The 14295-nt window shown below is 33.9% G+C and overlaps 1 protein-coding gene across 1 annotated transcript in view; it reads left to right on the forward strand.

Moving 5' to 3' along the window:
• The window catches only part of LOC137654586 (uncharacterized), a 167743-nt gene that overhangs the window by 59324 nt on the left and 94124 nt on the right, over nt 1-14295 (forward strand). The window contains 1 exon segment of the mRNA XM_068388341.1: nt 9903-9974. Within this exon segment, the coding sequence (XP_068244442.1) occupies nt 9903-9974 (72 nt within the window).

The following is a 14295-nucleotide window of genomic DNA, read 5'->3' on the forward strand; positions in this document are numbered from 1 at the left end:
GTGTTTGCTCATATTAACATTTATTTTCCTTATTTGCTATTTTTCTATTAGTATCATTTTGACAGTTTTCCATCCTTTAGTAAGCTAGTAAAACTGTTAATGATCTCCACTTAGGTCATACCATTGTACCTCAAATAATTAATCTTTTTGTTTCTCACCACACCTCTCATTTCCTCACCCCAACATCTACAACATTTATTCCTTCTTCCTATCCTCCTATACAGGCGGTGACTCCATAAAAAATAGCCATTGCCCCACTCTTTCTTTACAAGTTCAATAGAGAATGAAACACCAGTGTTGGGAAACTTCAACAATCTTGAGGTTTACCAGATTTAACTGCAAACCAGGGCTAGCACGTTGCTGCTTCAAGATAATTAGTAAAGCACGATATCAACACTGCTACTTAGTTAAAATAATTTCATGAAATTAAAAAATCACAACCACCTCATATTGGCGTGAAAACGGGGTTTACCTAACAATTTACAAAATTACCACAATTGGTAATTCGGTAAGAAAGATCTTACAAACAGAGAGAAAACTTAGAAACTGCACTAAGCACCCACTGCTCAGAAGTTAGAAGCATTTTTTTCCATGGCAAAATCTAGTAATATATCCCGGGATGGTTTCTTTCAAAGATCCAGTTTTAAGTTTGGGTACATCAAGAGGGATACACAAATTTAATTCTCAATTGTGTGCCTCTCCAACATAAATTCTCTGGTTTCTGTGATATAATAAAAGGTGACATGTATTTCCCATAGGCGGACCTTTTTCCCGTCTGAACTCTGAAAATACAACATAAGCTTATTTACTTAATTAAGAATTTTGTTAAAAGGGCAATTAAACTACACTTGGTCATCTGTAAGGTGTAACCAATATAATCACTTTCGCAGCGGTTTCTGTACTATTATTTTCTAGTTCGCTCTCACTCGTTAAAAACGTTACTATTAAAGGGATAGATACGAAATTCAGTTCATTACCCTGAAGATATCTGGTGCACTGTCTCCATATCAATACGCATCTTAGATTATTCAAAAACTACTTTAATTTGTTTCCTGATGCACTAGCAAATGTTTAACATCATCATGAAAACTTATTTCTGGTAACAGTCGGGACGCGGACTTTTCAAAATGAAGTGAGACTATCGATTGTAAGCAGTATCAATTGACAACACAAACCTTCACGTTTTCGAATAACAATATTCCGTCTGGGTGAGATTATTCTTATTATTAGATGCATCAAAACACAAATTTTATCTATAGCCTACAAAGAACTTCCAACAAAAGATAATTTTTCTTCATATCGAGGAAACGTCAACGAATCAACAATGACTTACAAAATGTATCGAACATTGAATGAAAAGAAACACAGTTAAACCTAGCGAAATATATAGTATCAATATTTTTCGGCAGTACCTTAACATATTAGTATATTTTATTTTAATCCAAAGAGCTCTGAATTATTAAAATCATCACAACAACTAGTCCCTACTCCTATCCTACAACAGAAAATGATATAAAACAGACATACAGACCTTAATAAATGGCAGCGCTTGTCTGGCAGCCATTTTCACAGCTGCATGTCCAGAAATCATTATAATATATATTTAATGAACCATTTAAAGTTTAATATGTGACCTCAAATGCTGGAGTAGATATAATCAGATCACAATTAAGTTACTTTATTGGTCAGTTTGCTATTTTCTCATACATTATAAAACTTTGACCACGATGTCATATACAAAAACTTTTATTTTAGGATTATTTCAGTCATCTCACTAAACTAAGGAAAAAAATAAATGCATTATATACAGTATATATATATACATGCATACATATATATATATATATATATATATATATATATATATATATATATATATACACACACAATATATATATATATATATATATATATATATATATATATATATAAGGGTGATAGGAATTTAGCAAACCCAGAGTATGCTGATGGTGCTGTCCTTGTTAGCAGTACACCACAGGATTTGCAATGCTCGCTTACCAGAATGCATGAAATATCACACGAGGTTGGGCGGAAGATAAATAGAAGAGGCACAAGAGATGATGAGAACGGAGTATGCAATGAAAGATGAAATAAATTTATGACTGGAGGGAGAAAGGATTAATGAGGTAGAATCATTTAAGTATTTAGGAGCTATGATCCAATACAGGGTCTTTAGGATTAGAGTTTAGCGAAAGACTGAAAAAAGCAAATCGGACAATGGCTAGGTTAAGTAAAATTTGGTATAACAATGAAACAATTTCCAATAGATTTTGTAGATTTGAGAACAAAGACCTCAGAAGGATATTGGGAGTTAAATGGCTAGACAGGATTAGAAATGAAACAATAAGAGAGATTACTCGAGTACCATATGTGGATGAGATAATGATGAGGGGTAGATGGAGATGGATTGGGCATGCTCTTCGCACTCCCCATGAGAGATTAGTTCACCAAACGTTCAGCTGGGTTCCACAAGGGACTAGAAGAGTTGGAAGACCAGGCCTACATGGCTGAGGACTATGAAGCGCGAAGTAGATGATGAATGGAGAAGCATTGAATTAAAAGCTCAAGATAGAGACGACTGGCAAAATCTAACCGAGGCCCTTAGCGTCAATAGGTGGAGGAGGAGGAGATGATGATGATGATGATGATGATGATATATATATATATATATATATATATATATATATATATATATATATATATATATATATATATATATATATAAAGATTCGACGAGAACCTGACTTATATGGGTATTCATATATACCGCCTGATAAGGTTTCAAATCACTTTTCTGGAATCGAATGAATAATTTTAATAGGAATGAAATTTTTGAAAACTGATAACCAGCCGCAGACAAGTTTACAGAAATTCTAATAAATTGCATTTATCTCAGTTATGTAAAACGGTAACTGAAATCACACCTAATCAAAGCTATAATTGAGATGATGTTCTATCATTAAAAAAGCTCTTCAAAGATGATGTCCAACAACAGCATCTAGGAAACCATCTTAAATTATACAAACTAAGAAAGGAATATTCTATTATTATTATTATTATTATTATTATTATTATTACTAGCTAAGCTACAACCCTAGTTGGAAAAGCAGGATGCTATAAACCCAGGCGCTCCAACAGGGAAAATAGCCCAGTGAGGAAAGGAAACAAGGAAATAAAAGAAGTAATTAATAATTCAAATACAATACTTTAAGAACAGTAACAACATTAAAATAAATATTTCCTTTATAAATCATAAAAAAAACTTCAACAAAACAAGAGCAAGAGAAATTAGATAGAACAGTGTGCCCGAGTGTAACCTCAAGCAAGAGAACTCTAATCCAAGACAGTGGAAGACTATGGTACAGATGCTATGGCACTGCCCAAGACAACAGAACACTGGTTTGATTTTGGAGTGTCCTTCTCCAAGAAGAGCTGCTTACCATAGCTAAAGAGTATCTTCTACCTTTACCAAGAGGAAAGTGGCCACTGAACAATTACAGTGCAGTAGTTAACCCCTTGGGTGAAGAAGAATTGCTTGGTAATCTCAATGTTGTTAGGTGTATGAGGACAGAAGAGAATCTGTAAAGAATAGGCCAGACTATTCGGTGTATGTGTAGGCAAAGGGAAAGTGAACCGTAACCAGAGAGGAGAAGCTAATGCAGTACTCCCTGGCCAGTCAGAGGACCCCATAACTCTCTAGCGGTAGTATCTCAACGGGTGGCTGGTGCGCTGGCCAACCTAATACCTGGTGGATCTATGAAAACTGAATGATTGACCCCAAAGATATCACCTGTTATGATTTTACGTTCATAATTTCATCGGCGAAATTTAGATGATGAAAATATTTACTTATAGCATTACCTTAATACAATATATTTGCAAAATATTTTAGCAGAGTTATGACCAAAAATCCTTATAAGATTTATAAAATCACAATTTATCGATAAAAATATTTTTAAAATTCTGCCATGCCAATGAGCCAATATTCAAACCTCACCATTTGGTTCTTGTCGCTCCTTAATACTCATCTTAGACTAAATTTAGATGAGGTAATTTAGGAACTGTTACCTTACTGGCATCAAAAGAATTCCAGGTAATTAGGGCACGACGGACGGACTATACATCTACCAAAGGTCCTTTAAATATTTAAAGGACCGAGCATCTACCATTCCTACGGAGAGGTACGGCAATGTTACTTTGTAGGTGAACAGAGAGAGAGAGAGAGAGAGAGAGAGAGAGAGAGAGAGAGAGAGAGAGAGAGAGAGAGAGAGAGAGAGAGAGAGAGAGAATTATTTAAACTGAGTTTCGTAACCTACAATAAAAACACTTGACACGTCCGACCAAATGAGAGTTAAAAATACGGCGAAAAAATGCTTGCAAAAAAACGAACTGAGGTACCGACCTATCCTAAAATTAGCTGCCAGTGAAAGGGTATGAAACTTCATTAAATGAGACGAAATCATATTTCTTCACAGATTTATTATACGATACTAACACAAAAATTTGAAAAATATATAACTTTTGAACCAGGAACGAGAATGTTTTTTTTTTTCAACATAATGACAGATTATTTCTGTATACAGCAAAAGCGTTGATTTTTTTTTTTTTTACTTTAATACTTCTGGGTTGAGGAAATCGCAAATCTATCATGATAATAACACCCTATTTTTCATTAATCAAATAATCATAGAGGATTTGCTATTTCTAAAAATACGATCAGATACTATCTAAAAAAAGTTTATTTCTTTCTTGTGAAAACAAGTAGGAAAAAACAGGTGGCACACGAAAGGTTCACTGTCTTTCACCTAAGGTTTTAATTTACATAGATCAACAAAAATTGTTATACTTAAGGTATAGAAAGTTAGTGACCTTTCATTAACAATCTTGAATTAAACTGTAAGATACAGAAGAAACCCATGACGTTTCATGAAATACTTAAGCTCAATGAAAGATGAAGAACGTGTCAAAAGCAAAATAAAACCAATATAAAGACAATAAAAAAAAATAATCAGGCAAAGTGCCTAAAGAAATGCTCTGCCACGTTTCAAACAGTACGGCGATGTAATATCTAAATTTGTCTCATAACCACAAGATTAAAAGGAAATATATATTTTAATGTTTCCTCATCCATGAAAAGGAATCAAATGACAAGAAATTCTCACAGAATTATAATAAAAAATAAACATATAAAACATTTACTTGGACTAATATATATTTAACATATAAAACAAGGAAATTGAAAGAATAATTCCATCCCTAAACAAACAATACTCAATTATATGCCAGAATAGGGATACCAGATATTTAAGTTGTATAATGATTATATAAATCATTAATATGTTACGTAACGTATAGGGAATAAAGCAACTGACACTAAAGATAACAGCTCAGTCGAGAAGAACCTCTGATATAAAATCATCCGTTCATTTATGCTTATAATTTTGAAAAACAAAATAAAAATGAAAAATTAAAGAAAAAAAAATACAGAATATAACTATAGGTAGCATAAAATTACCTAAATATATAGCTGAATTTTATTTACCGCACTGCAGCACACAAACATGAAAATAAGAATTAGGCTCATAAAACCAGAGAAACCGAAACCGTAAAAAGTTTGTTTGCTCTTCAAATACTACGCAGACCCTTAGAGGAATAAGTAGCTACGTCAAATCTCCATTAGGCCTATCACTCCCGCTGAAGGGTACCGTTTTCATAGCAGTTGAGGCTCGTCATAATGTGATGTCAATAGACTTTAATCTTAGCTTACGATTCCACATATAAACCAAGTTTTTAATGAGAGCTGCGATTCATTCACGTCCATTACAAATACGTCACTTATGATCTTTTACATAGTTATTACTATAGCAATTGTTCTTAAGAACTGTTCAGAAAATGTACTCTCAATAACTATTTACTTCCATGATGCAAATATTTTTTTTTTTTTTAATCTAATGGAAACTTTCTCGATTAGTTAATCGTACCATCCACGTTGAAAATACGAACATCGCGTGTTCCGTTTACAAATTCCGTGTGTGTGTGTGTGTGTGTGTGTGTGTGTGAGTGGGCAAACAAGTTAATTTCGTATCCCACGACGGAATATATTAAATCAACAGCCTTATGTTTCCTTCCTTTTTCATCATAAAAACCTTAACTTGCGCTGTTTTGCACATTTTTTTTCTTACTACTAGTTCTAAATGAAAAACAATAAAGACTGAAAATAAAAATAATTTATAGCAAACTCCTGTTGAGGCAAGTGCACTGTAATCACAGGTGCCTAACAATTTTAACAGTTTTCTAGACCTAGTAAAATTTAACGAACTGTAAAAAAAGTTGTGGGTATTGATATATAAGTAGATTTTTAATTATTTAATTAAATAATAATAATAATAATAATAATAATAATAATAATAATAATAATAATCCTATGAGCACATAATATTCGCTCTTAACATTGTCTGTATGCATGTGTTTTAACAAACTGTTTCGAGAACGGGGTGACAATATTAGGATGAAATTTGCAGGAAGCAATGACTGCCTGGTTCCCTTTAAATCAAAAACTGCTGTAGGATATCAAAAGAATTTGCTTTGTCCTCTTTACCGAAAAACAATTGGTATAATTTCAGTGATATCTACTGATAAATGTTCCCTCTATAATTCAAGAAAGTAGCTTCATCACTTTTCAAATAGTCTTACAAATCAACAAACATACAAAAGTAAAACCATATTTTTACTACCCAAGCTACAACCCTTTGTGGAAAAGCAGGATCCAACAAGCCTTTGGTCTCCAACAGGGAATATATCCCAGTTTGAAAAGGAAATAAGGAAGTAAATAAATTATATTTAAGAAGTAATTAATAAAAAATATAAAATATTTCAAGATCAGTAACAACGTTAAAGTAGATGTCATATATAAACTAAGAGAGACTCCTGTCAACCAGTTCAACATTGGCTGCAAGTTTGAACTTCCAAAGTTACACCGATTTAACTACCATCTGGTCACAGCTACTGTAAAATAAAACTTCCAGAATACTGTGTATTGTTTTAGCCTTTAATGAAGAAGGCAAGACTATTAGAATGAACTGCATATCTATTAGGCTACTATTACAAAACGTATAGTCTGGGAAGATCTGAATGAAATTGAATGTCAGAATAATGAACAATCTTATGCAACATGCACTAAGGACTAACTGAATGCCGGTGCCAGAGATCAGGAATAAGGAATTTAATACGCCGTAAGTTCCTATCCAGCAAATTAAGATGAAAGTCAGCAGCTGAAGACCAGACAGGAAAACAATAATCAGAACATGGTAAAATGAAAGAATTGAAACATCTCCAGAACAGACTGATCACCGAAAATATTAAAAGACTCTGAATAAGCATATTTTTGTCCAACTGAAAGAAAACCATTCTGGAGTAAATTTGCAATAAAGAATCACACCTAGAATTTTAAAGAGCTGGATGTTGAGGAACTAATGTCCTCGAACTACTTGCACTCATAAGTTACATTTTGTTAAGCTTCGACTTCATGTCCCATGCACTAATTTTAGCTAGATCTCTATTAAAAGATACAGCAACCGCAGATCTACATTTAGGAGATGGAATGGTGGCAAAGAGAGTAGCATCATCTGCATAGGCAACGATCTTGTTTTCTAGGCCAAACTACATATCATGTATACTGTATACAGTATAAAAAGTAATGTGCTTGGAACACTACCCTGAAGTATACAGTATAAAAAGTAATGTGCTTGGAACACAACCCTGAAGAACACCAGATATCACATTCCTATACTCACTTTGGTGCCCATTAACAACTATTCTTTGCAATTTCATTTATAGTTCACTCGTTAAATTTCTATTTCCTTTCTGCACTGGGCTGCTTGCTCTGTTGGAGCTCTTGGGCTTTTACCTTTTTGCTTTACAAATTAGGGTTGTAGCTTTGCTAGTAACAAGAATAATACTGATAACTAAGAAACATCTAAACCTCTCAAGAATCTGTAGCTTTGACCTTTAATGTAGCCCATATCCTCATAATTTTAAACATCTAGATTGCCCTGAATGACTGTTTTGACCAATTTTATCAATATCCACTGATTCGTGTTCGTATATTTATAGTAACAAATATTCTACCCGAAAAAAAGATAATAATTTCCAGAACTTTTCAATAATTAGTCTAAAGATATTATATGAGCGCAATCTTCAGCTCCTCCAGGGGGTGACCGCGAAAATACTGGCAATAAAACGAAGGAAAGCCAGCACAATACTTGAATAATGAAATAAGAATCCCTACATACTTGCTAAGCCCTCTTCTTTCTAAAGAAGAAATGCCTTCGCTGACCGGTTAAACTGAATTTTAATGCTTCAGAAACTCTAGTGAACCACAATGAAGTTTACAATATCAAAATTAATCAACTATAATATTAAAATGAACCGTGAAGCATAGCTTCAGACTACCTTCACAATAAGAGAAAGAGCATCCCAGGTTATTTATGCACATAATATTCGGAAAGGGACTTTCTTCCTTTTTGGTATCATGATAAAGTTAACGTCACTGGACCCTCCAGTCTACCTAAGAATTTTGGTTTACAAGCTGAGCCGAGCTGTTACTAATTGCTCTTATGCTGTAAGTGTAAACTATCTCAACAGGATACCAACATATCAGCTGCAGCCCTTTAAAACAGGTAGCTATTTTTGTGGTGTGGTGTCAGGGCGGGTCTTGTATAACGAAAGGCTAATGAAACAAATTTATTTAAATAATCTAATGACATATATTTGAAGATATTTCCTTTTATGTTTCTGTAGTCTCATATTTTTCACAATTCTATGTTGAATCGTCTTTTAGGTGCTAAATACACTTTTAAAAACACAAGACTCATAACGGTTTAGGGTGATCATACCCACACCCTCTTCTAATTTCTAGTTATGTAGTCCTTTGAAATATTTAGTTAAGAACCTTTCCTTTCTTCCTAGACAGTTTACCTGATAAATTAAGCAATCTTATAACTATTTCCCAGATAAATATACAATCAGATTTAGTTGTGCAATCCTTCAACAATAGAATCACTCTAATTCTATGACATTTCTACAAACGCTTCAAGTTTTTTAATAAATTCATGACCAAGTTTTGCTAAATTCAATATCTAGATAAACTTCGAAATGCATTTCAAGATTTACCATACACAAAATATATTGTATCAAAGTGTCCCCCATCTTAATAACTTTACAATTTTCTGCACATCTACACCCTATTAAGAATAGATAACCCAACCAGAATGCATCTAACTGTCTTTCTTATTTATTTTTCCAGGTTTTTCCAATTTCATTTAAGGGAAACTGGTCGTATTCAAGACAACTTCAAAATCACTTAAGACTTGGCTCAGTCCCGTTTTTGCTATCATCCTCAAACGTAAACCCACATCCACACCCACCAACACTCACATTACGAGTATACAGCATCACATACGTCACTTCCACTTCATAGCTGAATATTTCCCATGTGAATTTATTCAAACATTCTCTCCGAAACAATCCAACCAACGAATTTGTTGAATCAATTCCATTCTGTGTATAACCTGTCATGATAATATCCTTAAATGTTTCATGATAATTTTGTCAGGACAGCATTTTTATAAAGCCCTGTCATAGGAAATTATACCTTTTGTTAATCCAGCCTTTGTTTACTTCTCTTCAGTGGGCATGCCTCCCTACCTCACCCGCTAAAATCTCCCACTGCAGTGTCCATGTCTGCCTGTCCGTTTGATCAAATGCAACCCCTCCAATTCCTTTCCTCATAATATTCAGAACGTGCGTAGTCCTTCCCAAAGCCTAAACGAAACATTGGGCTAACCCCTGAAACCGACTTACCCTTGTCTGTGTCTATTCAGGTACCTTCCATCACAAAAACTCCTTCACGAGGACACATCTATCCTTCTCGGCGCCCTCTCCGATAGTTCCTGGTGAGTACCCCTTAACAAGACCCATCCATGGCGCCTCCAGCAGCTAAAACTCGCTTTTTCTCTCTCCGTAGCTCTCAAGCGTCGGTTTCCACTTGCACGACTGGCAAAAGATCATGGCATTATTTCTCCATCTGTTCATCAGAAGGCTTTGCATAGTAAATGTCTTTTAGGCAATACTACTGACGTTTTTTTTACAACTATTCGAGGTGGTTAGAAATTGCCAAAACTTAGGCATACAAATAACGCACATAATCTTTTCAGCAAATATCTTTGCTCGTGCTATTCCAGATGAAATCTCTAGTCAATGATCATTACCGTTATTTCCAATTAATTTTCATATCCAACCACGTTCAGTCAGTATCATCTACCACTCACCAATCCTTTTTCAAACGCATGAATGTTGTCTCAATGCCAAGAGTGTGTATATGGAGCCGAACGCAGATCAGCAAACGCCTTATAAGCTACATACTGTACAATACTAAACACTAACTCTAACAAGTTCATTAGACATAAAAAATCGTAAGTGATGATATCAAAGTTGTTCGCGAAGCTAAAGCACCTAACAATTCGCTGCTAAAATCTGCTTACTAAAATCAGCCTCGAAATAATCAGAGAAACATTGGGCAGTTGAGTTCATATCAAGAAAACCTTAATTCTAAGAAAATCGCGTGTCTAGAATAGCAATATGAGGACTTCTATTTTGTCTAATTCGTCTACCTCAAGCTTCCAGAGTAGTGCATTGAGATGAGTTAATGCTTCGTACTGGCTAAGGATGATTAACGTTCTGGGTTACGTAGATTAGAAGTCTGACAGAAATGAATATTTTTCCTTTTCTCATATTTAACCTTATTTAATATTTTTTTCAAAGTCTTCTCTTGATTGCTGTTGTTAAAAAGTAGCTTAAATTGATAATATAGTTTCTGAGTAAGAAGAATTTTACTCCATTTTGGTCAACTCGAAGGTATGTTAGAGTCCATACTAAAGCCTGTTCGAGTAATTCTTAAATTCTGTCTGCTTTTATATACAAGTCATTCTTGAAGTGTGTCTACTTTTATGTTCATTCAAATCAATTTGATAACCTATAAAATATATATTCATAAGCTCGTCTGCCCTGGCACTGATTAACTTGCACCATTACAATGCATTTTAAGAAATATAATCGAACTTAATCAACTATTATTCATATTATCATTACTGCATTACTACTCCGTAAGCCCTAATACCTTCTATCCCCAAAACAGATTATACAGAGAACAATTTACTTGCAGATTAAAAACTTACAAACCTTAAAATAACTTTTCCCATAACATACAAATAAATGCATTCATTATGAAATGGTCTTCGGTGGCAATTCTTGGCACGTTAAATTAAGATAAAGATACAAGAAAAGAAATGAGGTTCAGAATCTCTTTTATTATTTTATGAATTTCCCGATAGTCACTAAAGCATTGCATAAAATTTTACGAAACTAAACATTATAATAATCTAGGTTTTGGCCTACATTGCAGAGGTTAATTCATAGCCGAAAATAGCTATTGTGTGACCATCTATAAGTCAGGCTTTCTTTGTTTTGTGTCACATTCATTTTAAAGTACAAAAAGTATGAAGTTCAAATTATTCATACAATAAATACTAAATGTAATTTCTTAATAAACACACGCATGCTATCACCGTTTATTAGCTAATACGATTCACACACAAAATACAAATCATATGATAATATTACAATTTTAAGGATGGCTTCGTCGAATTTATGCCTTATTACGAGGTGCAGGGACCCAGAAGATCATTCGAGGATGAGGTGAACTAAAGGGGGGAGGGTTGCGGGACCTCACTGTTTCACTCACTATGAAGGAAGGATTAAGAAATAGGTTGGATAACAAGATGGAAGAAAGGTATAGTAAAAAGCTAAAAAATGGTGCTGCTAAGGGCCGAAGAGATCCTGCAAGGAATTTGTTAATGCCTACAGTGAACCGCAGGAGGTTCAATGATGGCACTATCCCTATACATTTTAACGTGGCTCTACATCTCAAAGCAAATAGACGATGTCGCCATTAATCAAGTCGATTTGGGAAATATTCTCTTGCTTATATACTCTCTTTCATATACAAAAATCTTGATGACTTGCTTTGCAGGAAAATGTATTAAGAAATAAATGGATGGATTACTACTGCACAGTGGCCTCTGGGTTTTGTCTAACAATAATGGTAATATTTCTTTATAAAAACATTTCAGACGTTCGAAGACGTGCTCACATAAGAGAGAGAGAGAGAGAGAGAGAGAGAGAGAGAGAGATAGAGAGAGAGAGAGAGAGAGAGAGAGAGAGAGAGAGAGAGAGAGAGAGAGAGTTACATTACTCAGATGTTTAATTTTTTTATTCTCTTTTTTAATCATATACGAATGCGAGACAGGTAAGATTGTTTATGCATCCACATCTGCAATTATCACAAAAAATAATATTCACAGTATCACTGTCATGTCCACGACTAGCTTTTCACTTCTCTCTACCTTCATATCTTTGGATATGTTTTACTGCAGAGCTAGAAATTCAAAAGGATGTGAATGGAATTCTGCTTCCCAGGTGGGATTCGAACCGATGCGGTTTACAGAAAGAAGTTATCACAACGTACAACACCACCAAGAACTGGTTAATGACATCAACATAGCATGGTAATTATAAAAAAAAAACTATATTGGCATCTATAAGCATATATACACTAGATTGACCTTGCTTACCTTGAAGTTACCTTTGAATAAAGGGAAAATTACTCTCAAAATCAATGAAACAGAATTCGTGGGTATTCCCTTCTACGAAAATAACACTGACCTAAAAAGGCATTTACTTTTAACTTAAGACACTAACAATTGCCTAAGGCGCATCTTGAACATTTAAAATTAGCTATGGGGCACATCCAATTCTCTCTCAAATGTCATTCCTTTCAGAGAGAGAGAGAGAGAGAGAGAGAGAGAGAGAGGAGAGAGAGAGAGAGAGAGAGAGAGAGAGAGAGAGAGAGAGAGAGAGAGAGAATCTGGAGCGATTTATTTTCGTTTAAGCACTTGGTAAAATAGAACTGTACCGTGACACACGGCTGTTGTTACGCGTAAAGCGAGATGTCAAGTCTTGTTCACCATGTCACTGTTGAGAAATCTTTGTTTGTACATTGATTAAAAGTCCACTCATATGACAGACAGACACACACACACACTTTTATATATAATATATATAATGTATGTATGTATGTATATTTATATATGTGTATATATATATATAATATATATATATAAATATATATATATATACACACATATATATATATAATATATATATATAAATAAATATACATATATATAAATATATTATCATTATCATTACTAATATATATATATATATATATATATATATATATATATACATATATATATAAATATATATATATATATATATATATATATATATATATATATATATGTATATATATCATATAAATACATATTATATATATATAAATATATATATATATATATATATTAAAACCTTATCACTGCCAATTTACTACTACAGCTGCCAAATCATGAATCATATATTCAGATGGCTACCTCAGGGGCAGTGAGTTACCCTAGAAAGGACCAATGGATTGGGATACTGATACACCAAGCACACAGACAGATGAGCGCTTAGCAGAGGGTGGTGAGCCCCTTTGGGAGATGAAATATATACTGCTTATACTCGTATTTTGGAAGAGATCCTCTACCCTGTGGCTATGAGCAACAACTGCTTCAGCTTAGTCTATTTACTACAGACTGAATTGAGATGTTAGTAAGTTATACATACTGCACATTGTTGCCATAAAAGAGCCAACTGTTTGGAGTAAACATAACGCACCTCACAGTGATGCTGTCATGGTCTAGTAAAGAACTAGGTATTACATGCTGGGATGAAATCCTCCATAAATGTAAGGTGAACATTTTCTCTTCTATCGTATTCCGTAAAAGTTTATAATAGCCTCCTCAGCATTCTCCTATGGCAGAGGGCAAAGTGTTTGCACCGCCAAGGTAACGGTCAATTACATCCCACTGCAAGGAACGCTAAAATCTCCTAAAAATTTATTTGATAAAAGATGGAGGGGATTTCATGGTAGTAAAACTAGCTGAACTTGACACAAAATGTTTGCATGAATACATTATACCTAGAGGTTGGAAAAACTTTATTATTATACTAATTCACAAAATGAGAGACACAAAAGACTTGAAAAATACCACCCAGTAAGTCTACTCTTCATAATATATAAAACATTTACAAAGATCATACAAGACCGATTAG

The sequence above is a fragment of the Palaemon carinicauda genome, chromosome 15 (genome assembly GCF_036898095.1).
Source record: "Palaemon carinicauda isolate YSFRI2023 chromosome 15, ASM3689809v2, whole genome shotgun sequence".
Lineage (NCBI taxonomy): Eukaryota > Metazoa > Arthropoda > Malacostraca > Decapoda > Palaemonidae > Palaemon > Palaemon carinicauda.